Source organism: Mustela nivalis (assembly GCF_964662115.1).
Source record: "Mustela nivalis genome assembly, chromosome: 20".
Lineage (NCBI taxonomy): Eukaryota > Metazoa > Chordata > Mammalia > Carnivora > Mustelidae > Mustela > Mustela nivalis.
The window spans coordinates 14,653,340-14,678,915 of record NC_139039.1 but is presented as its reverse complement, the minus strand read 5'-3'; the positions used below and the strand labels follow the sequence as shown (position 1 = coordinate 14,678,915).

General features: G+C 36.0%; 1 protein-coding gene across 19 annotated transcripts in view; it reads left to right on the top strand.

Annotated features, from left to right (window-relative positions):
- Positions 1–25,576, top strand: part of WRN (WRN RecQ like helicase) — a 145,931-nt gene that overhangs the window by 19,681 nt on the left and 100,674 nt on the right. For 15 of the 19 annotated variants that reach the window (XM_082715077.1, XM_082715081.1, XM_082715071.1 and 12 more), the window contains 7 exons: positions 11,900–12,036; positions 12,684–12,796; positions 16,184–16,329; positions 16,988–17,136; positions 17,383–17,532; positions 18,754–18,826; positions 24,848–24,962. In XM_082715077.1, coding sequence (XP_082571203.1) covers positions 11,941–12,036; positions 12,684–12,796; positions 16,184–16,329; positions 16,988–17,136; positions 17,383–17,532; positions 18,754–18,826; positions 24,848–24,962 — 842 coding nt within the window. In that variant the 5' untranslated portion in view covers positions 11,900–11,940. Of the gene's footprint in view, positions 1–11,877; positions 12,037–12,683; positions 12,797–16,183; positions 16,330–16,987; positions 17,137–17,382; positions 17,533–18,753; positions 18,827–24,847; positions 24,963–25,576 lie in introns of all 19 variants that reach the window. The other 4 variants (XM_082715068.1, XM_082715079.1, XM_082715067.1 and 1 more) reach the window with 1 other exon arrangement.

Here is a 25,576-nt window from a genome sequence, read left to right as displayed (position 1 = left end):
TATTTATGACATTTGCGCCACAATGTCTGACTTGATAGTTCCAAACAGAGACAATCTGCCATGAGCATTAGAATATTTACTGTCTGGCTTTTTAGAGAAAGAATTTGCTAACTCTTGCTCTAGAGTATAAAAAATGTAGCTTTGATTGTTCATTAAAAAAAAAAAAACCAAACAAAATCAACCTTTCTCCCTTTTTTTAGCATACTTTCCTCCTGATTGCTAAAAGTAACACATGTTCTTACAGAAAATTTGAAACATATAGAAAAGTATAAAGAAGAAAATAAAAAGCCATCTGCAGTTGTGGGCTAACCACTAATATTTTGGTATACATTACTCCACATTTAAAAATATAGAATATGTATGTGTATATATGTAAATGTTTGCCTATATATGTGTATGTATACAAATGTTTTTTTCTATAGAATATATATACACACATACAAATATACACATTTTTATTATGTAAAATTAGAGTCTAACTTGGTTTTTCACTTGATAAATTACAAGTATGTTTTTAATGGCTACATAGTGCTCTGCTTTATGGATGTAACAATTTATTATTTAACTTAACATTGTTGGATATTTCACTGTTTTCAACTCTTTATCACTATAAATATTGTATATGACATTTTATATCTTAAATACTACCATATATGACAAGAATGACTATCCTTGTATATAAATCTTTCTGAGGAATGCTTTTTTTTTTTTTTTTGTAAGATTAATTCTTAAAAATGAAACTCTGTGTAAAACTAGAGAATTATTTTGAGGGAAATGTTGGTAGTGCATGAAAATACTTTCTTGGCCCACCTTCATGAAATAGATGGCTTATCTTTCATTTAGCTTCAGCTCTGGTTAAACATAATAATTTTCACACTAGGCCATCAAACCAGCCCTTAAATAACTTGACTGCCAAAGCATATAGTTGATACTATAGTAGATGGACTGAAGGAACTGGGCCTGTGCTTCACTGTGGCTTCATCGTTTATACTCACAATTTGGCAGCTTGGGAAAGTAGATTTCTTGTGTGCCTGCTCCTAGCATTATTATCGGAGTCATTGAGGAAAGTGGAGTAATGCTCCGGTCTAGTGCGAGTTGACACAGTAGACTCAGAGATGCATAAAAAGAGATGTCCTCCATTCTTAGGGGAATTCACTTGCTACTGCTCTAATTAAGTAGCTGTTCCAGTCAACCGCTCTGTGTCCTGTGGATGCTTCTTTAAAGGAACTGCCATTTGTTAGCATATTCCTAGTTTTTTTGCCATCACTAACTCCACAGTGTTTCTATAGAAATGTACCCAAGTATTTCACTCAATGATTTGGAAGTGGACATTGACATTAACAATTACTATGGGTACCCACACCAGCTGCTAGTACTGCTCTGTCTGTGGCAGAAGTTGTAAATTGAAAGGACTGCAGGCCAAATTTTGGCCTGTGGAGGGGTCTTGGATACTGGTATTAAATGGAACATTGCATGGTGCAGTTTTTTCATATCAGGAAAAATTGGAAGGCCTGGGAACACTGACTGGGGCCATATTCACTACTGGCAAGAGTTAGCTGGAGCAAAGTTAGTGGCTTCTAGTTTGTGCTGTAGCATGGTGATGTGGGTTATAAGGCAAGATTTTGATGGCTGCATATTTTTTATATTTTTCAAACATAGAAGCATTTTATGAAACATTCAAAGATTTATAATAGGTGAAATCATATTTGAACATTATTCTATATGGTGATCCTTTTGTAAACTACTTAGGTAACTTTTTTTTTTTTTAAAGATTTCATTTATTTATTTGACAGAGAGATCACAGGTAGACAGAGAGGCAGGCAGAGAGAGAGAGGGGAGCAGGCTCCCTGCTGAGCAGAGAGCCCGATGCGGGACTCGATCCCAGGACCTCGAGATCATGACTTGAGCTGAAGGCAGTGGCTTAACCCACTGAGCCACCCAGGCGCCCCTACTTAGGTAACTTCTAAAGAAAGGATTCACAGCAGCCATACTGAGTTTCGAGTTGGGGGGCGGGGAGGAAAATACTTCATTATAAAGTAAAAAACCTAGTGGTAATAGAAGAAAAGGGAAATCTATGCATAAATGAGGGCAATAGTAAGCAGTAAAGGAGAATAAGGAAGAATTACATCCAGTTGGGCTCTTACAGTGTCCAACCTCATTAGCTGGGGAAGCCCTGTGGAGACAGCCAGGCTGGGGTCCAGATTGAGAGGCCTGAGTGGAGCGTCTTCCTCTCAGGTGAGACTTCCAACTGACCATCCCTATAAGGGTGGTATTTATAGGGCAAATGACCGGGTGTGAAGTTAAGCATTTGTTTGCCTCTGCAGTTAGGAGCGAGCAGCATTTCTGTGTTATCATGGCTTTACATCTTCAAGGAGCCTGGGCCATGTGTGCTGGCCTCTCATTTTGGATTCTCTTCTTGGGGCCCTCCCAGGTTGGAGCTAGAGGAGACGCAAGGCAAAGTTTACAGCTCTTGGTGTCTAGACCAGAAGGGCCAGTTCTGACCTGGAGGCTAGCTGATGTCAGCTAACCAGGCTCCTGAGATTATTTAGTAGCACACTTTTTTTTTTTCAGTAGCACAAGTCTTATAAGCCGCCTTATTTAACCTCCCTGCCACCGTGCAGGCCTGGGTGGTCTGTCATGCCGGTCAAGTCACAGGAACTCCTATCCACAATACAGTAACCTGGATGGTTGTGCATAGGAAACATGGTCAGACAAGGTTGTTCTGTGGCTGTATTATGTAGCCCTTCCGCCTGACTTTCCTGTTAAATAATTTACTATCTAATTATTATTTTCATTTTGTATGTGTATATTATTTAATAATTGGGAAAGTTATATGTGTTTACATAAGCTCGTTCTTTCTTTCTTTCTTTCTTTCAAGTAGGCACCATGTGGGGCTTGTACTCAAAATCCTGAGATCAAGACCTAACCTGAGATTACGAGTCAGATGCTTAACTGACTGGGCCACCCAGGCACCCCAAAATTCTTTCATTTTTGTCTTAATTTTCATAATTATTTTACTGCTAACAGAAAAGAGCATGATTGTTAGCGAATTCTTATCAGTATTTTCTAACAGAAAACAATGAATTTTGTTTATTTTCTTGCTTGTTATGTAACTTTTAATTATTTATTTATTATGGCCTTTTGATGTGACGATTTGTCAAACCCTGATTATGATAGAATTTCACAATATGTTTGTTTTTAGAATTTACATTTAGAATTTATATATAGTGCTTATATCTAAAAATAATCAATAATTGAACATAATACAATTCCATTGATTTTAACAAGGGAAATATAGGCCTTTGTAACTTCAGAACCTCATTTAAAAAGATTTTGATTACAAGTGTATTTTGCTTACTTTAAACATTTAAATTATTAACGAACTGAAAATATTTCAGCACACTGTTTTTTGTTTAGTCTTTTTCATTAAAGAAGTTTTTTGGGATAAGGTTTGTTAAAAAAAAAAAAAAGTAAGAGTTTAGACAGACTAAAAAATTGACAAGCATTTCCCAAGGAATGAAGGACTTAAAATATTTCAAGCACTTTATTTTTTAAGTATTTTATATTCAAATAAATTTAAGTTCTACAGATATTTATTTTCCCACTATAATCTCTAATTTATTGGTAAAAGTTGTAAAGTCATCTGATCTGTGAGTTAAATATAACACTAAATATTTCATCAATAATTAGGCTCTAAAGTAAAGAATTATCTCAATTTTATGATGTTTCCATAATTCTTTATAGGCTAAATCAAATGAAATAAGGGTGTCAAAATACTCTGGTACCTTTTCATAAAACAGCTATTTTACTAAAAAAAAGTATGAACTTTTGAAATCATCTTTGAACACAAAATAAAATTCTTTTTAAAAAATTTTTATTTATTTATTTGAGAGAGAGAGAGCATGAGCTGGCTGGGGAGAGGCAGAAGGAGAGGGAGAAGGAGAAGCAAACTCCCCACTGAGCAAGGAGCCATATTCAGGACTCCTTCTCAGAAACCTGGGACCAGGACCTAAGCTGAAGATAGACGCTTAACCCACTGAGCCACCCAGGTGCCTGTAAAACAAAATTCTTTTTTTTTTTTTTTTTTTAAAGATTTTATTTATTTATTTGACAGACAGAGATCACAAATAAGCAGAGAGGCAGGCAGAGAGAGAGAGAAAGGGAAGCAGGCTCCCTGTGGAGCAGAGAGCCCGATGCGGGGCTCGATCCCAGGACGCTGAGATCATGACCTGAGCCGAAGGCAGCGGCTTAACCCACTGAGCCACCCAGGCGCCCCAAAACAAAATTCTTTTAAGAGGTTGTGATCATCAGATTGAGCTCAAGAAACCAGATACAGGATTGCTCAGTTAGTAAAGCCTATATTTCACTAGTTTGCCGAATTTGCTCTTTATTTTCCTGCCTGTATGGAACACTGTGTTTGGGATCCGTAGGCAAAGGAAATGAAAAAGTTGCCATTTTCAATTACTTTGTTAGAAGGTATGTTCAAGATTTGTCAAAGACTTAGAAGAAGACAGTACTAATTCAGAAGATTATCTAATGAAAAGGTGTTCATTGTAGATATGAATCCATAAATGTTGATAATGGGCCTCAGAAAGCTATAGGAATCCTTGAAGAAAAATGCTTGAAAGAACATTATTTCCTTGGCAAAGAAGCTTCAAAACTGAAGTATTCAAAGAAAATATCTTGAAACATACAAGATATTATGGAAACAGTGGAAGTTTGGGACTGGTAATAACTGGGGTTTAGGCTGTACATTTAGTTCAATATATTTAAAAAACCCTTGATAGTCTAAGTAATAACTTGTCTTGTTCACAGAGAAGGTCCTGTATATTAAAAATTGCCTGTAGTTCTGAGCTCACATTAAATGAAGTCATAAAAATGGTGAACCTAATGAAGTCTAAGCTACTGTAGTACCTTCTTTTCAGCTTTAGGTGAAGAAATATGGTTGGCTATTTCAGTAATGAAGTGTATTGACAGTCTAAAGGAAGATTTATATGCTAAAAGAAAATTTCAAGTTATTCCATATGAGTGGTTCTTACTTTACAGATTTGTTGAAGTATACTTATCGGTTTCAATAAACAGTATTCTTTAACGGACATTTTGAGCACCTGAATTAATTTGAAAGTGCAGCGATTATGTGGAAAAATATATTAACATGCACTTACAAAGTTTATGGATTCAGAGTAATAATTCATCTTTGGGAGAATGAAGTTAAAATAGTTTTAGAAGTGACATATAATTGGTATCATTTCAATCCCAAGAATGAATTAATAATACTTGAGCAAATTCAGCACACTATATTGAAATACTTGTTATAAAAAATTCATTTGTATTCAAATTTATTTATATCATCAGAAGGAATTAACATAGTTTTCAACAGAAGAAAAGGAGAAGCTGTTAGATTTAAGAAGAGGTCGAGTTGTTGGAATACTGGTTAATTGTTAAAAAGTTTTCAGCCTTTTAGAGTAAAGCCTGCTCTTCTGCCATTTGTTACTAATTGTTCTAATAAAGCTTCCTTGTGATGGTGACTATATAGAATATTAAGAAAATGTTAAAATGTTTTAATCAGGAGTTGTATGTAGTCATTTTAAGTTGTATGTAGTCATTTTAAGCCAAATATGCAAAAGTTATATTCAACCAAACAACTTAGTTTCTTGTTTAAAAAGTTTAATTTTACAATGAAGATATGCAGTTTTTACAAAATGTCATATGCACACTCTCAGATCGCCTTTCCAGTATGCTATAAAAATATTTTCGTTTTCTGAATGTGCCAAGTTGAGGAATGTTGTAGACTCCTGGTATAGACCTTCATTTATAAATGAAGTGGGCACTGAGAATCATCATGTATTTGAGAAAAATCAATAGCTATCAAGCTTGCTTAGTTGAGTAGTTGACCCTTGATAAAAAATAATTTCTAGGGGTGCCTGGGTGGCTCAGTCAATAAAGCTTCTGCCTTCCCAGGGTCCCGGGATCCAGTCCAGGGTAGGGCTCCCTGTTCAATGGGGAGCCTGCTTCTCCTTCTGTCTCTGCTAGTCTCCTTGTTTATAGTCTCTCTGTCACATAAATAAAATCTTTAAAAAATAATTTCTAAACAAAGAAACCCTCAAAGTCTTTATAAGTATTATCAATAGATTCAGCAGGAAATGTGTTAATAAAAGAACCAAAGAGAAAAAACAAGCAAAAAACAAACAAAAAAACCCCCTGAAGAGGATTGATGGAGGGAGGTGGGTGGGGGAGGGGATAAGTGGGTGACGGGTATTAGGAGGACACTTGTTAAGATGAGCACTGGGTGTTGTAGGTAAGTGATGAATCACTAAATTCTACTCCTGATACCAATATTACACAATATCTTAACTAACTAGAATTTAAATAAAAAATTGAAAAAGAAAAATAGGAAATTGAATGTGGTTGAAAAGGAAAATAGCAGGATAAGAAAGGAACTGAAACATAATTCCCTAAATAAAATACTCAGTAGAATTACTGTGGTAGAACAAATATGGCTGGTATTTGTTGAGTGAACTGAACAACTAGTCCAGGGATGCCTGCTTCATCTTTCCTGTCTTAGAACATTTCCAGAGGAGTTGTACTGATGAGCTCAGTGTGTTGGTGGTCTAGGTCTTGAGATTACAATTTAGAAGACCTGTTAATAGAGAAATTGCTTCCTAATACTTCATTGGAAAACTTAACAGTTTTTGTCCTGTTTTCAGGTTCCTGAGGGACCCTAAGAGCAGATGACTGCTGATGATAAACAGAATTTATAGGCAAAGGAAAATAATGGTCCAACTAAGGAAGCCAGCATCAGTGGAAAGAAGACCAAAGAACACCCAGAATAGGAGACTTTTATTGAAAGAGATATTTGAACTAGATTATAAACTTTACAAAAGAAAGAAATAACAAGCATATTTAGAGAGACTCAACTAGAGCATAAGGAAACTTTCTGGAACTAACAATCAAGATCTTAACATTATAAAAATTCAGTAGACAAACTGAAAAGGGCTATCACCATTGGGAGTGAAATTAGCATCTTAGAAGTCAAGTGTAAGGAGTGTCTTATAATACATAGAACAAAATTCAAGAAATGGTAGTCAGGAAGGAAAAAATAGAGTCTAGGAGAAGAAATTCAGGCAGGAAGAAATTCATCAGCATGTGAATAAATATAGAAGGAGAAAAGGGAAGAGATAGTGGCAATTAATAACTAAACTAGAAATAGGGGTATATTAGTTTGCTGCAGGTGCCACAGTTAAGTGATGCATACTCCATGATTAAACAGAAATTTATTGTCTCATCGTTTTGGAGGCCAGAAGTCTGAAATCAAATTGTTAGTGGAGTTGTTTTCTTTTCAGGGCTGTGGGGGAAGGATCTGTTTTAGACCTCTTCGTGGCTTGTAAATGGCTCTTTCTCTATGTGTTCCTTCACAACATCTTCTCTTAGTGCATGCCTGAGACATCTCTGTGTCCATATTTCCCCTTTTCGTAAGGCTACCACTCGGTTTGGATTAGAGACCACTGTAATGACCTTGTTTAAATTTGATTACTTCTGTAATGACTTTTTCCAAATAAAGAGTCACATGCTGAAGTACTGGAGATTAGGACTTTGACACTTCTTCATTTTTTTTTGAGGAGGGATGCAATTCAACCCATATTGAGGGGAAAGTTTTCTGATCTTAAGAAAAAGACTTGGAAAGGAGCCCTTTCCAAGGACTCACTGATCCCAAGGAGAATAGAATTTACACTTAGGCTCCTTAAAATCTAAAAATCCTTGAAAGTCTTTCAAGTTCCCAGATGGGAAATAGGTGACTCACAATAGAAAAAGCATCAGAGAAACAATGAATTTCTTACTTGCAGCATCAAAAGGTAGAAGACAGTAAGAGAAGAGCTACAGACAACTGAGGGACTGTTTTACTCAGCCAACAAACACATCATTTTATCTGTTGAAGAAATACATTTTCACATATGCAGGGAATCAGAGTTTATTACTTTCATATTCTACCTGATGAAAATAATTTAGAGTTCTCTAAACAAACAGTTGAGTTAGAACAAGAGGGATAAGATGAAGGGAAGAGGAAACTATAGTAAACAATATATTTCTTATTTGAATTTATAAATACATTTATATTACAATAGATGATGGAATTTATAAAATAAATATTTGGAAAATAGTAAGGATTGTTGAAATAGAAGAGCAGTACTAAGAAGACTGACAGGCTGTAGCCAAAACCATATCAGCAGAAAACAGTAATTAGAAGGGTGGGAAGGACAGTGCAAATGTAGGATCAGGATGGGGAAGGGATATTGTTGTAGTATTTTGCTGAGACTATGGTAATAGTATGGTAATATGGTAATAGTTGGATAATAGTAATGGTCGGATGGAAAAAAATTGACATTTTGTCATTGATAATGGAAAAAGAGAATGGATGGTAATTTTAATCAATCAGGAAAAATGAAAAAAAAGGTAAGAAAACTGAAGAAAGTAAGGTAAATATTAATCAAAGTAAAATGAGAGAGAAAACTCATGTTCTTATACTAAATGCAAATGAGATGAATTACCCTATTGAGAGACATGTTCAATGGGATTATTCAAAACAAAAAATTGAAAAATAAAAAATAATAAAAATCTCAGTTGTATAATGTTTAAAGGTAGCCTTTAAAAAAGTGATCAAGACTGAAAAGTAGCCGGTAATGGTGGGTAGACAGGCAGAATGATTCCAGGAAAGTCCAAACCAATGCAAATCAAAGTATATTACAAATCTTATTTGACTTAGGACTTTCCAGATGGACCATCGAAAGTTGAAAATGTATTTCATACCTAGCCTCCCAAACATCATAGCTTAGCCTAGCTGACCATAAATGTCCTCAGAACACTTAAGTTGGTCTACAGTTGGCTAAAATCATCTGACAGAAAGACTATTTTATAATAAAGTATTGAGCATCTCATGTAGTTTATTAGATGTTATACTGAAAGTGAAAACCAGAATGGTTGCATGGTTTCGGAACGGTTGCCAGGAGCTGTGGCTCCAGGCTGCTGCCCAGCCTCACCACAGAAGGTTGTACCACATAGGACGAGCACAAGAAAAGATCCAAGTTCAAAATCTGTGGTTGCTAGTGAATGTGCATTGCTTTTGCACTATTGTAAGGTTGAAAAATCCCAAGTGAAACCATTGTTAGGGACCATCTGTATTTATTCAAAGTGGAATTTAAGATCTTTTAATGGTACAAGATGAAGTGTTATGAAATGATAAGAGTCTGGGTTTTAGAAAAAGACATGTCAAAGTTGTTTATACTCAACAACACAACAGCTAAATATATAAATGAAAAATTCTATCATCCAATGACTTGGATCCCTTCCGAGAGTAACCTTTATCTGATCAAATCCTCATGTATCTTGAAGAATTTCCTTGTTGCAAATTATTCTACAACCTTAATTTTCTGTGTGCTTTTTCTAAGTAAATTTGACGAAGATGTTAGGTCCATAAACAAGTTTGCTTTCAAATTCTTTGCCTGGAAGCATCTAGACAGAATTTTGTGTGTGAAAGAGAATATTTTACATCTGAAAACTAAGCATTTCAAATTAAAATGATTTTAGTGTTATAGGTGGCTTCAGGGAAGAGTTACTGAAGTTTATTTCTGTTTTGGCAGTGTGAATGAATTACGTAAAAAAATTCTAAGATTTTATAGTGTTTTTATAGAGTTGTCTATTATTTGCAGAAACCACAATTTTCTGGCGGTTTTGCAAATTATCTACTTTGTGTATAGCCAAAACTTGTTTTCCAGCTTCATAAAAATAATATTTTAAGATCAAGAACAGAGCATATATAAAAAGTACACTTTGGGATCAAATTTTAACTCTCCTGTTAAGAGTTTTGAATTTGTGACACATATAAACATATTAATAACTACTCATATTTGTAAAATGTTTTATAAGATGACTATAAAAACATATATTTTACATATATTATCTTACCAATACAATGTAAATGGTAGCACCCAAACTTGAGTTGTCCATTCTGATTCAGTGAATCATAGATCTTACCCAACGCCAAACTTTGCTAATGACTCAAAGAATACAAGCAAGCACCAAGTGCAGATGGCATATTCTTTTTTTGGAGGATCCCCAGACTGTCAGACACGGATTCCAAAAATGTCCTTTTCTTTTGCAATAGGACATGTTATGGTTTTAGATTAACAGAATAGTTTTGAGCAATGTGGGCAAAAAAAAAAAAAAAAAAAATTGCACAAAGGAGGTTGTGTTGGTTTTGGAATGCCTCTATTTTATATTGTTTTAATGACACAGCTTCCTTGACTACTCCCCATTTGTCAGCCATAAATTAATAAATCCTGATTCCAGGCTCATTTGTGATGAGCAGTCAAGATAGTTGAGCTGTATCTTGTGAATAGCATTTTTTAGATAGGTACTCTTTGTACTTTTCTGCTAGTAAATATCATTGTAGTTTTACAAGGCTACCATCTGGTTTGAGATGGTGAGTGTTATTACTGGGATCCCTGGTTGAGGTCTTTCATTTCTTCTCTCTCAGTAAGGAGAGTAAATTACTAGCCTGTTTTTAACCCCTTCCTTCCCAATGCATAAGAGTGGTAGAGTTGGTTTTATACAGAAAATTTTGCTAGAGTAATCTTTTAAAAATTTCCTTAAAAATTTTTCCTTCATAAATTATCAGTATTCTCAGTTTGGGGGCTTTCTGCTTGAGAAAATGAGCAATTAAAATGGATACCTGCTGCTACTGTGTAATTTCTTCTGGGTTTATATTGCTAACTATCAATAGGGATAACAGATCATCCTAAATCATAAGTAGTTGCTGTGATTATTTCATAGTAACATGTTTCATCATAAGAATCTTCAGCTATATATTTAAAACTGCTGCTCCTTTACTAGCAATTTGAGATAATAGGAACTAAGATTGGAGTTGGAAAGATTTTATGAAGAAATTAAAACTGCTTCAATTTAGTGTGTTAGGTCACGCTAGGGTATGGATCCATTTGCCATTAACAAAAAGAGTTTGGAGGCGCCTGGGTGGCTTGGTGGGTTAAAGCCTCTGCCTTCGGCTCAGGTCGTGATCCCAGGGTCCTGGGATCGAGCCCCGCATTGGGCTCCCCGCTCACCAGGGAGCCTGCTTCCTCCTCTCTCTGACTGCCTCTCTGCCTCTTTGTGATCTCTGTCTGTCAAATAAATAAATAAAATCTTAAAAAAAAAAAAAAAGCAGACAAACAAAAAAAAAAGAGTTTGTCATGGTTGTCCTATTCATTGTGTTTTCTATAACCATTTTTTACGTGTGGTTTACATTGAGAAGAGCCCTCAGAGCTAGTAACAGATTTTTAAAAATATCCTCTGCGAAACTCTTATTCTTAGGGAAACTTGTTCACTTACTAGGCCAAGAGCTTAATAAAAGAAAACCCTTAATATAGAAAAGCTGTTCTCTGTCTAAAAATTCATTTTTCAAGTAGACTTGTGAACAAGTCCAACAGTTTGCTGAGTTTCCTTAGATCTTAGGACAGATGATAAGAAAATTAAAGATGTCAAAATCTGTAAGAATTTACACACTCAAGGATTGTCATTGGTGATGAGATAAAGATTATTCTTTGAAAGGAGCAAAGTCATAAAATGATAGGATTTTGAAACTACTAGAACCTTAGAACTCAATTAAATTGGCTCACTTATTTTAAAAAGAAGAAATACTACTGAGTATATAATTATTAGATCCAGCATGTTATATCTGTGTCCTTTTGTTTTGCAATTCTAGCTCTTAAAACCTATACGTGGGCCAAATGCTGTAACTTTAAATTTGCATGTTTGATTCCTCAGTTATCGTATCCACAGGACTCTTTCTGAGTTTTGTTTTGGTTTTTCTTTTTTTTTTTTTCAAAGATTGCACTGTATTTATTCACAGAGTAATTGTTTTTTGGATTTTGCAACTGGAGCCTATTAAAGATGAATGAAAAAAAGTTGGAAACAACTCCACAGCAGCGGAAACTTCCTGAATGGATGTCTGGGCAGAATGAGACCTGTCCTGCAGTAGAAGGAAAGGTATGCAGTTCACCAGTTATTAGTTAATGGAAAATTTAGTGTACATTTGACTATAAAATCAGTCAGTCTTCACTTGTAAACTTCAGGTCACCATTTAAGTTAGAATAGCTGTTGTGCAGTTGAATCCCAACTTAGTCATTTATTGGGTGAATGGGACTAAATTTTAATGGGGTTTACAAAATGGGATTTCTTACTCTGTATTTTACCTTTATTCTTGCTGTGTAGGGTTGACCTTATTAGTCTGTTCTAATTTAGGCAATTTAGAAAGGTATTTACTTTGGTGAATTTTTGTGGGTAAGGATGTTTAAGTTTTCATAGATACAAGATCTACCAGCCATTCTTCAGCAACTTAAGGCAACATTATTACATCTAGAATGCTAATATAATTACAGAAAAAAATTAATACTATAAGTGCTCTTATGAAAATAGGAGTAGAAGTTTGTAAATAACTTTTTAGAAAAATAATTTTATAGTGGATAGTTTATTTTTGCTACATTGTCCTCATGACTTCATTAGTCTGTAAAACATTAGTTGATAGAACTTGGAACCATAATTTGAATGCTCCATTGAACTGTATTTTTTCCGTAAATATCTCTTATTCAATGTGAACTTTATTTGTGCCTTTTTGAAATTTTATTTAACTCAAGGCATCTGTTCAGAAGAGTGTTTTCGAAGATGACCTCCCTTTCTTAGAATACACTGGATCAATTGTTTATAGTTATGAAGCTAGTGATTGTTCTTTTCTATCAGAAGATATTAGGTAAGAGATTTGAATTTTCTAGTTTCATTTGAATTTGAACCCTTAGAAGATAACTATTATGACAATATTTGTAAGTAGATTGAATTTAACAGTTAATGTGTAATCATTTCTACATGTAGAATATCATTTGACAAGTTCTAATTTTATGTTAAAAAATCTTAAAATCACTGGATTAAATGTGTAATGTACATGTTGTTCATAATCCTTTCTATTAGCTAATTTTTTGTTACTTTCAGTACTTAAATACTTAAACACATTGTTTATTTCACCAATGTAGGGCAAAAAAAAAAAATGTAAGAATTATTCAACCTCCAAATGTCCCTTTTATATTTCATTAAAAATAGCAAATTAGGGGGCGCCTGGGTGGCTCAGTGGGTTAAGCCGCTGCCTTCGGCTCGGGTCATGATCTCGGGGTCCTGGGATCGAGTCCCGCATCGGGCTCTCTGCTCAGTGGGGAGCCTGCTTCCCCCTCTCTCTCTGCCTGCCTCTCCATCTACTTGTGATTTCTCTCTGTCAAAAAAAAAAAAAAAAAAAAAATAGCAAATTAGTAGCGAATAGTGGTTGTGATCAGCTCTGTTGGGTTTAGTTTGCAGCAGTTATAGCAAATGATTCCTAAGAAGAACATTAGAAATGACTGTTAGTATTTTTTTAAATTGCACTGTTAAATTAGGATTATGCAATAATGCAATCCAAGGCTCTTAAAGCATTTTACAAGGAGAAGAAGAAGGAAGGAATTCATTCAGATCTTCTTTGAAGTTATTATACCTATTTGTTTTTTTTAAACTGTTGTACATTGCAATGGTTAAAAGATACAGAGCTAAGTTAAGCTATTATGATCTCTAGAAATGAATTCTAGAAATAGTATTCAAGTGCCCTCACTCCCAGTTAACTGGCCCTGCTATTGGGTCTCTTTATATAGAACAAAATTTGTCTCACAGAGAAGGTAAAATCTGTCACTTATGATTATATATTAACTCTACCATCTTACCTTTGTCAGGGCCATAGCATGTCATATGTAAAAGCAATAAGCATAAGTGATTTGAGGAATGTAGTTCCGATGAATTCTGTGTGCATTATGATAGGCAGGCTTTTCTTTCTTACCCCCCACTGTCTGGCTTAAAGATTTTTGCTATCACAGGTTTTCAGCAATTTGATTATGATGTCTCTTTGTGTAGTGTGGTTTGTCTTCATCCTGCTTGGGGGTTCATTGACCTTTTCAGACCTGTGGGTTTCTAGTCTCAACAGATTTAAAAAATTTCTTTAGTACCCCCATCCTGTTATTCTTTTCTCTTCTCTAGAAGTTCTATTTGTTTCTTTTTAGGAAGTATCTTCCAGTTTGGCTCTCATATTCATGTTTTCTTTTAAATATTTGAACATATTCAGCATATTTATAGTGGTGGTTTCAGTGTGCTTGTCTATTAATTCCATTATTTTACTGATTTTTTTCTATGAAATGATGTTTATCCTGGTTAGGGGTCGCATTTTCTATTTTTTCCTAATGCCAGCAGTTTTGATTGGACATTGTGATTTTACCTTGCTGAATGTTGGGTTTGCTTGTTTTTCTTCAAAGAAAAGAGCTTCACTCTGTCAGGAAGTTAAGTTACCTGAAGATCAGCTTTTACCTTTTGAGCCATTATTTTTAAGATTTATTAGGGCAGGTTGATAGGCGTCTTTCCTCTGGGAGTAATTTAGCCCTATAATAATAAGGTGTGGGCCTCATGGAGTCTTTGCTGACTGCCCCAGGCAATCAAGACTCTATAAGGCCACTTTTCAGAACTTTAATGCCTCTTCCCTACATGTAAGTAAGCCCTAGGAATTGTTCATGTGATGGTTCCCTGGTTGGTCTTTGTTCAGCCTCTTTCTTGCCTAGCTCCCACCTCTCCAGAAACAACTTCTAGCTCCCTCAGCCTCTCTGGCTGGGAACCCTGTCTCCCTAACTCAGTGCTCTGCTTTGACTTCTCCCTGTTCTGTTGTCTGGAAAGTGTTCCAGGTAGAAAGTGGGGGCAGCGGTAGGGCTCCCCCATGGTTTTCTTTCCCTCAGAGAGCACAGTCCTGTATTGCCTATTGTTCAGTGTCTGTACCTATTTTGTCCAATTTTCTGTTTGTTCATACAGGAAAGATATGTCTTATCATCTTGGCGCAAAACAGAAATTGAGATTCTTTTGTGATATATATTTTTAATTTTTAAAAATTATAAAATAGGCAAATATAAACAGAAACAGAAAATAATATAACAAAACCCTCACTTTAGCAAATCTTAATATCCATTTTCTTTAAATCTTTATTAAGAAGTGTTGTGGTAAAATACAGCTAAATCCCCAGGTATGTCCATTCTCATTCTCCCCTCTGCAGCCCTCTGAGATAACTTCTAGCATGAGTTCAGTGTTTAACATTCCCTCACATGTTTTTTATTATATCTATACTTTTATACCCTCAAATACCATATGCTGTTATATTGCCCATTTAAAAACTTTAAAAAATACTATCAAACTATATGTATATTCTGCCACTTGTGTTTTCCACTCAACATTTTATGTTTTTTTGAGAATTTTTCCTTTTTTGGTATATGTAGTTCTATTTTAATTTTTATATAATATTTAATTGTTTCCATATGCCACAATTTGTCCATTCTTTTGTTGATGGAAATACAGTTTGTTTCCATTTTTGCCAGAAAGAACAGTATTACAATGAACATTCTTTTTTTTTTTAAAGCAAATTATTATTTTTTTTAAAGATTTGGAGAGAGTGAGTGAACGTGAGAGAGCATACATGGGAAGCAAGTATGAGTGGGGGGAGGGGCAAAGGAAGAGGAGAGAGAAACCTCAGGCAGACCCCCTGATGAGCACAGAGCCTGATGCAGGGCCAGACCTAGGATGCTGAGATCATGACCTGAGCTGAAATCAAGAGTTGGATGCCTAACCAACTGGGCCACCCAGGTGCCCCTGCAGTGAACATTCTTAAACATCTGTCGGGCTGTACGCATCTGAGAGTTTGATATATTTACGAGAAAAAACTTATGGGTCATAGTGTTTATACATCTTCAACAAAATATTATCAAAGCCTTTTTTAAAAGGATTTTACCAATTTACATTCACCAGTGTTTGAGCAGGTAGGTATCTTTCTCAGTACTTGATACTGTGCTCCTTTTCCTCCTCTTCCTGCTCCCCCTCCTCCTCTTCCTCCTTTTTACTGGATTATCTGTTTTTTCTTTTTTTCTTACCAACTTTTCAAGGAATTTTTAATATTTTCTGGCTGTTCATTATCAGGTGTTTATATCATAGATATCTTCTACCATATATGACTTGTCTTTTAATTTTTGGAATGCAGAAGTTATACAGAAGGTAATATACTAATGTAGTTCATCTGTACTATATTTTTTCCCTTTAGCACGGATCTGAGTACTGGAGGTGTGGTAGGATTTGACATGGAATGGCCACCAGCGTACAGTAAAGGGAAACAGAGCAGAGTTGCACTGATTCAGTTATGTGTGTCAGAGAGCAAATGTTATTTGTTTCATATTTCTTCTATGTCAGGTTAGTATCTCTTTGTTTCATTTTTATATGGTTGATAGTTGTATTATGTCAACCTTATGCCTACAAAAGTAAGCTTTTGAATTAGCTCGTGCTTTTCTCATCATTTATTGAGGTATTCATGTTCCACCTGATTCATTCATATCCCTGTTTTATTTATTTTTACAACATCTTCATCAGGTATTGTTATTATTCCTGGTTTAGATAGTAGAGAAGTGAAGTTTAGAGGGGCTCAATGATCAGGAATATACTGTTAATGTTAGCAGAAAAATTGGTTAAACCAGTTGTTTTTCTTGTCATTTATCAGTGAGGACTTTGCTTTAGGTAAGAAAAGAAATGCTCAGGGTGGCAGCACCTGGGTGGCTCAGTTGGTTAAGCATCTGCCTTTGGCTTGAGTCATGTTCTCAGGGATCTGGGATTGAACCCCTCCATCGGGCTCTCTGATTAGCAGGGAGTCTGCTTCTCCTTCTCCCTCTGTACTCTCTCAAATAAATAAATAAAATCTTAAAAAAAAAAAGGAATACTTTTTTAGGTGAATGTATTTCTGAATTTAATCTTAACATAAACATAAATTTAAATATAAACATAGCATGTGTAAGAAGTAGAAAATAAATCAGTAATACTTGATAGAACCTATTGAAATAATAATAAAATGTTACAGTTTTTCCTCAGGGATTAAAGATGTTGCTTGAAAATGAAGCAATTAAAAAAGCAGGTGTAGGAATCAAAGGTGATCAGCGGAAGCTTCTATGTGACTTTGACATTGATTTGAAGAATCTTGTGGAGCTGACAGATGTTGCCAATGAAAAGGTAGACATAAGGCATGTACTTGTTGTGATGAGCCCTGGGTGTTGTGTGGAAGTGTTGAATTACCATGTCGGGACACCCGAAGCTAATATTACACTATTTGGAAAATTTATTAAGGACTAACTCTGCCATATATTTTGGTATAACATTTCTGGCTTTATTTGTGGCATGGGCATTTGCTGGTATTTAGAAATATCTGAAAATAGCAAGAAATAATTTTTTGCAGTATTGATTTTTCTTTACTTCCAGCTGAAATGTACAGAAATCTGGAGCCTGAATGGTTTGGTTAAACATCTCTTTGGCAAACAGCTTCTGAAAGACAGGTCTATCCGCTGTAGCAATTGGAATGACTTTCCTCTCACTGAGGATCAGAAGCTATATGCAGCCACTGATGCATATGTATGTATCAAAGATCTCTAAACTATGATGTGTTTTTTAAACTTATAATAAATTACTTTAGAAAAATTTTGTTGTAATTGTTGTACAAACTCAAATATTTTAAATTAGGTTGGCATTAAAAATGCTTAAGAAGACAGTGAAACTGATAATTCCCAATATTAATTGGCAAGTACCGATCAATGGATTATTCACTGCTAGTAGTTTTTATTGTCATGATGCCAAAATAATGTCTAATTTCTATGTAATCAATGTAATCTCTCTGAAAACATGGGTAGCTAATAAACACAGGCTGAGCAAACACAAATGATATTGATGATGTATTTGATTTATAAGCAACTCAGAATAAAAATAATTATAGTTCCTATATTGAGACTGGCATTATTTCTTATATTTACATTTAAAATATGCTAAAAATTTAGGAAAATTACCTCCAAATTTAGCTTTCCACTGCTGTTATTCACTTGTATTTTCATATTTACATATTCATACATACTGAAATTTGGGCTTAATGTATAGCATTATTTATTTCTCAGTTTTGTTTTTTGCTAGGAAATACATTTTATGTCCCTGTGGATTTCTTTTTCCTTAATTTATACTTTCAATTGTAAATGAATATCTTGCTGTTTCCCTTTTCACATCTATTTTTAGGCCTGGAAACTCCTTTTTTTCAAAACAAAAAAATTCAATCTTGTCAGGAAATAGGGTGATAATTTTCCTTTGCATTCTGTTAAAAAAAATTTTAGAACTTGTTGAGAACTTGTGCAAGTTCTGTAATATTTTTATTCATGAAAAATCAGTGTGATTTGGTTGTTCCTGTTAACAGTGCCTGAAAGGAGGGCTGTTCATTAAGCCGACATTCACAGCTGATTTAATGAGATACAGGGGAGTAGATACGTGTCGCCAAAACAGACTTCTCGTACTTGATTGTATTTTGTTGGAGTCCCACTTATAAGTTATTTGATTTGGATAACTCCTTAGAATATTGAATATTAAAAGATAAGAATGTAAAACTTTTAAGGCACAGGTAGCTTATTTTACCCACTCTCAAAATTGGTATGGTGATTTAATGAAGACATAGATCTTTGTGTAACATAATAAGTTGAATGCAGCCTTTTGGGTGCTTTGGGAGTCACTGTTGATTTTTCTAAAGATGGGACATAAAGCCTTATTTTGGTTACCTTTAGCAAACTCTTTTCACTTTTCTGATTTTTTTTTTAATAGGCTGGTCTCATCATTTATCAAAAATTAGAGATTTTAGGTGATGCTGTGCAAAGGTTTGCTATAAATAAAAAAGGTATGTGGTGCTCTAAAAATACAAGATAAAATTTGAATTTACTCTCTTGTGAGGTTTATCTCCAAAAGTCAATATTCACGCATGTGCAAACTGTTTAGTATTACAACTCCTTGAGTGTCTGAACCATGTTGACATTGGGGTGTGAGATCTCTGTGGCCCAAGATTGGAGTTTCAGGCATGTTACTCGTGGCAGAGGAGGACTTACTACTGCTTTGTCACATAGCTTTTCATTAGGCTTCTTTGGTTGGGGCTTTGTGGGTTTGAAAACATTAGTGACACAACCAGTTATCTCCCAGTCTGGAGATTATTACATCCTTGCTATAAATATTTAAAATGTACAAGTTACTTTATAGTGTCCTGGTTTAAATTTCTAATTTTTTCTAGGGTAAGATAATTGCTGTTTTCCTCCAAAAAGTATGGCCACTTTGTTCCACTTCCATGCTTTTCTCATATGCCTCAATAGGTCAGTGATAGCTACACACTCTACACAGTAGAGTGAAAGAGCATGGGCTCTTCCTGTGACAGAAATCAAAGGGGAATCCCTGCCATGTGACTTGAGATTTACATGTTTCCCCGTGCTTGGAGTATAGATGATAGCCCCATATCTAGTGCATAGAATAGTGAGCACTAAGGAACAGACTATTTTGAGCACCTGTATTGATCTATATAGAGTTGTTATTCCTATTCTTATAGCTTGTTTTGGAGATTTTAAATAATTGTGTTTGTTAAGAGGTTAATTAAATTAGTGGTTTTGCTAAATAAGTTTAAAGATAAGGCGTGACCTCCTCATATAAAATTATGTTGTACCCTTTTTGATTACCATTAAGAAGGGATTCATGTCCTTTGTAATAGACCCTCCTTGTTTACCTAGTAAGGTAGAAGACTCCTTAGGCTTTCTTTCTTTCCCTGGAAAGTCACTTCTGTTGAGAGCTTACTGACTCTCTATAACCAAAGGTACTGTGGCTAGAAATTATCTTGCTTAAATTGAGTAGATGATATGTTTTTGAAGCTAATCTGGAGAACAGTATAAAACTTACTGAAGTCATAACAGAAGTCAACTCAACAGAGGGATTCATGGTTTTCTGAATCTGTGGTCTGCAATATTACTTCTAGGGCTATACTTACAATTTTGTCTCTGATTAAAATGCTTCTAAGGAAATGTTTAAGGTATTTCTCACTAAAGGACCATATGTTTATAAGTCGCTACAAGAAGTCCTGGTATCTGTGTACCTGTCATTTCAGTACTGCATTGTTTGACACACACTTTTATTCTTTATTGCATTATATGTGTGAATATATTTTGACATCTGAAGTGAGGTACATTGACTAGGATCCTAAGTGAATTGTGACAAAGATTACCACTCTTCTTTTTTTTTTCCCCTCCCTCCCTTCCTCCCTTCCTGTTAGGAAGCCAGAGGTATCAGCCTCACTGTTGTTTAATTTCCCTGGTGTATTTATACATGATGTATTCAGATGTCCACTTTTAGTTATAAAATTGTGTTTTTTCTTCTTACTAAAGAATTAAAGTGGATTATAACATCAGGAAGTAAAAGGATATTCACACATTGTTTCTTCTTGTTAAAATATTAGCTTACTCCAGGATGGTAGCTAATAAACGCTGAACAATATAGTAGATAAAAATACATTTACTCATTTATTAAAAATTGTTGAGGACTTTATGATAGGGGATACAGTAATGAACAAGATACTCATGATCTGCTTCCCAAGAGGGAAATCTACAGGTTTGTAGGGGATATAGAGATGAACAAAGGAGGCATGGCTATAGGGAGATGAGTCTCATGATGTGGGAAAATAAGGCACTGTGGTTAGCACATAGGAGAACCATCTGATGCATATTTGGAAGTATTGCAGTATTTTCTGGAGGAAGTGATGTTTAAGGTGAGACCTGAAATAGGAACAAGAGTTAGGTAGTGGAAGAATAAAGGAAAAGTGTCATAGGCACAGGAAACAGCCGGCATAAAAAGAGATCATAGGATCGATAGGCAACTGAAAGTAGTTCAGCGTGGTGAACTGTTAAATATGATGGAGTGCAGGACAGAGACGCAGAATAAGGAGAGCAGATAGGCTATGTTTACATGAGTTTAATTTCTTCCTAAGAGGTATTAGGGGGTTTAAACACAGGAGTGACATGGATTATATTAAAAGAAAAAGAAAAAAGGAATAACTTGGGCTGTAGAGTAGAAAATGGATTGTAACAGGGCAAGGGTTACAGTGGGAAGGCTCGTTAGGAGGCCGTGAGAGCAATCCAAGGGAGAGGCGGTGGTTACCCGGCTTGGATGGTTGTATTGAGAATGGAGAGAAGGGGATAGATTCAAAATTCATTTAATAGAGCAGTAGAGTCAGCAGAATTTGGTGTGATGATGAGAGCCATGTGTCAAGGATCATTCCTGTGTTGCTACCACAAACAATGGGTGAAAACCATTGACGAAAAGGAACAAGCTTTGGAGCTGAGGGGTCACTGTTGATTTTAGAGATGTTAATGGAAGGAGGGCTGTCAGAAAGGTGGAGGGGGCCAGGTGGGACTCCGATATCCAGGTGGTAGCTCAGAGGACAGCTTTAGTTAGAGTAAAGAACTGGGACAAAGAATTTTGAGGAACTCTTAGTATTTTGTCTTTGCATGGTGGAAGGGATGACAAAGGAGTTGTCTACCACTGGCATAGAAGGAAATTAGGAGATATGGTGTGCAGAAAGCCAAGTGAAGAGGCATGCTTTACGTGGGAGTTATCAACCTGTTATAAGTCCTGCTGAGTTTGAGAAACTGAGGATTTAGAATTAATCATTAGTTTTGGCAATGCAACAATCATTTGTAACCTTTGACTCCAGCAGCTTTGGTGTACTAGGTGACAGAAGAGTGTTCTCTGGGGTAGAGTGGTTATTTGGGGCATGTGCTATGAAAACGGAAAAGGGTTGGGGCACCTGGGTGGTTCAGTCATTAAGCATCTGCCTTCAACTCAGGTCATGATCCCAGGATCCTGGGTTAGAGTCTGCATTGGGCTTTCTGTTTGGCATGCTTTGTGTTCCTTCTCTTGCTGTGTCTCTATCAAGTAAATAAAATCTTAAAAAAAAAAAAAAGAAAAAAAGAAGGGTCACAGGCTTTGGGAACATGGAGGTGCTATAAGCAGAGCAAGAGGGGAGTAGTGGGGTGGTGTGAGTAGAAGTCATACTAACATGACTAGAGAAGTTACTAGATCCAAGGAATGTGAGGAAGCATGTATAAACAACTTCTTTTTTAGAAGATTTGTTTGTGAGGGGATATTCATTCATGCATATGACATATTTGTTGGATGTTTATTATGAATCAACACAGTTTCAGTTGTGGGGGAAAGTGCCCTTAACACAGGAGACCAAGCATCTTCACTTCATTTCACAGAATGCGCGAAGGAGCCACATGAATATCTGAGGGAAGAATGTAACAGGCATTCCTTATTTGAGGAACAGTGAGGCGAACTGAGCCGAAATGAGTAAGGGTCAGAGTGGGAAGAAATGAGGCTAGAAAAGGAGCTTGGGCCAGATGGACCATTTAGGGCCTTAGGGGTGACTATGGCTTCATATTTTATTAATCACAATAAATACAAAGTAGAGTGATGGGAAACCCTTAGAGAGTTTGGAGCAGGAAAATGACATGATTAAATTTTAATTTAAAAGGGTTTTTTTTTTTTTTGGGGGGGGGGCTGCTATAAAAGAGCAAGTGTTTAGGCAAGGAAGTCTGTTAGGCTACTCTAGTAGTCCAAGCAGGAGATGACAATTGTTTGGATTAGGCTGGTAGCAGTAGAGATGGTAAGAAGTGGTAGAATGTGTATATGCTTTGAAGGTATAAATTGTGAAGGATTTGCCAATGAATTCTCCGTAGGGGAAAGATCCAGAGACTGAGAGGACAATAAACATATTTTGGTTGGATCAGCTGAGTTAATGGAAGGATCAGTTATGGTGGAAAGGTTATGGGAAAGGGGGATTGGGTGAGAAAAATCTAGATTTCAGTTTTGGATATGCTAAATTTTAGGTGCTTATTGATATTCAGGCAGATATCACAGTTGGAAATGTGATTCTGGAGATCAGGGATAAGGTTGAGATTGGAGATGTAACTTTGGGAAACATCAAGATACAGATGGCAGTTAAAGCGGAAGGAGATGAGATGAAAGAGGCAGTGACTGGAATAAAGAACAGAGGAGGTCCACATATTGATATCGAGGGCATACTGACATTTAGAGATCAGGGAGAGGAGGAAAGTGCAGTGGAGAAGGTCTAAGAAGAGGTGGTGGTGGAAGACAGAGTGTCAAGATGTGTTGTGTCCAGAAGCCACAGAAAGAACGTATTTTAAGGAGAAAGGAATTATCAGCTCTTTCAAATAGCTGAGAATCTGAAGGAGATGAGGAACTAGACCTGACAATTAGATTTGACAGCGTGGAGGTCACGGGATAATCTTTCCCAAAGCAGCCATGCTGTGCTGGTTGGGGTAAAGGCTTAGGGGAAAGTGGGAGTAGAAAATTTGGGACCATATGTGTGGACAACTCTTTCATGGAATTTTGCTGTAAATAAGAGTAGTTCCATGAGTACAGACTAATTAGCAGATTGGGGGGGGGTGAGATAGTTTCCTTTTTCTATTTTCTTAGTGTGATGAAGGGTGAAGTTGTTCCTTGAGCAAAAGGAGGAGAAAGCAGATGTTAGAGGCTTGGAGAGAAAGAAAGAGGTATGAAATATTCATCTTGATAGTAGAAAAGTGGGAAATACAGAATATTTAGCAGTCTACCGAGAGTTCCTTTGAGATCTGTGTCATGGATTTAAAGCGAGCTGAGTCATCTTGGCTGTGTTTTATCTTCAGTTATAGTCAGCTGTGTGAATATAGGCATCAAGTAGGTAAAAGAGCTGGGTTTAATTAGAGTAGGGGTTTTCCTAGGTAAAAAGTATCATGGAGGGAGGAAGGAGCAAAAGAGGTCAAAGTCCTACAAGGGGATGATTATTATAATATGGGCAAGAAAGGAAAAAAAGACTTGGTGGGGAGTGGGAGTGGGAAGAATAAGGTGTATGGAAAAGGTGCTGCGATCAGTGGATTCGATTCTGAAAGTGTGAAAGCATAGTTGCGTTGGGGAGGGCATCCTGGAAGGCAAGCCAGCATGCTGGTGTTCCAAGGGCGGGTGGAATGCTTACCATTGAAGTTTGGAAGTAGTGACTTTATTGGCATTTATAAGGTCAAATGTCTAGGAATGGGTGGCTGAGGTCAGTTGAGGAAAAGATTGTTGGAAATGGAAGGATCAAAGCACTGAAAAGGCCACAATTTTAGGTGGAATTATCACAGGAGTAGCAGTGAAGGGAAAGACTGTGAACCAGGCAGTGAAATCTTCAGTGAATGAAAGATGTGATTTTGAGGTCGAAGTATGCAGCAATCAGGAATAGCAGATGGGACTTGTCACATGCTTCAGCGGAGCTGGACTTTTGAGGACAAGAGAAAATGGTGATGAGCTCTAAGGAACTCTAAGCAGGAGAAGGGTTCGAGGAAGGCAGGCAGGCGTGGTGTTGATGGAGAAGGATGTGCCAGACAGAATGAAGTTGAGAGTTTGGAAGATGATCGCTGATTAGAAAGGTTTGCATTTTATTTTGGTCATGATTGATGAGAAGGGAAGTGAGGCTTGGCTGTTGGCTCAGGTTATGTTTACTGAACTATGTTTCGTAAGTAAGAGCCTGCAGAAATCTGTTCTGATTTTGAGATAGTGTAGATGGTTTCAGTTTCTCATTTCTGCCTTCCTCAGTCTAGATTGCTAACCGCTGGTTGTAATGTGTATGAATGTAGATCATTTGGAATTTATTCTAAAATTCAAGTAGCAAAAATCTGAAAGGGAAGTAAAGTGACTGAGGTGACATGGAGGTAGAATAAAGAAATTCCCTTTGCTGGAATTTGCTTAAGGAAAGAAAATGAAAATGGAACCCTAACACTGTTTAAATAAATGACTAAATAAATCCCTCTGCTTTGTGGTTTGAAAATTAACATTGATTCTTTTTGTCCAGAGGAGGAAATGCTACCTAGTGATGTGAAGAAACAACTGACATCAATCTCTGGGAATATGATGGATCTGGCTAAGCATCTCCCTGACACTTGGAAAAAAGTGGAAGATCCGCAGAGGTTAAATATTACCTGTTTTTATCAATTCTGTTTGTTCTTACTTCACATTCCTATTTATAAAGAATTACTGTTTGTTAAGGTAGACTCAGAAATTTTTTATTTAAATTCCATCTAGTTAACGTATACTATAGTATTAGTTTCAGGGGTAGAATTTAGTGACTCATCAGTTGCATATAACACTCAGTGCTCATTACATCATGTTCCCTCCTTAATGCCCATCACCAAACTACTCCATCCCCCCACTTAACATCCCCTCCAGCAATCTTCAGTTTGTTTGCTGTAGTTAAGAGTCTCTTATGGTTTGCTTCCCTCTCTGTTTTTGTCTTATTTTATTTTTCTTTCCTTCCCCTATGTTCATCTGTTTTGTTTCTTAAATTCCATAGGTGGGTAAAATCACCTGGTATTTGTCTTTCTTTGACTGAATTATTTTGCTTAGCATAATACCTTCTAGTTCCATCCAGGTCGTTGCAAGTGGCAAGATTTCATTCATTTTTTTTTAAAGATTTTTAAAACTTTTTATTTGAGAGAGAGGGAATGAACAGGGGGAACGACAGGCAGAGGGAGAGGGAGAAGTAGTTTTCCTGCAGAACAGGGAGCCCAACTTAGAACTTGAT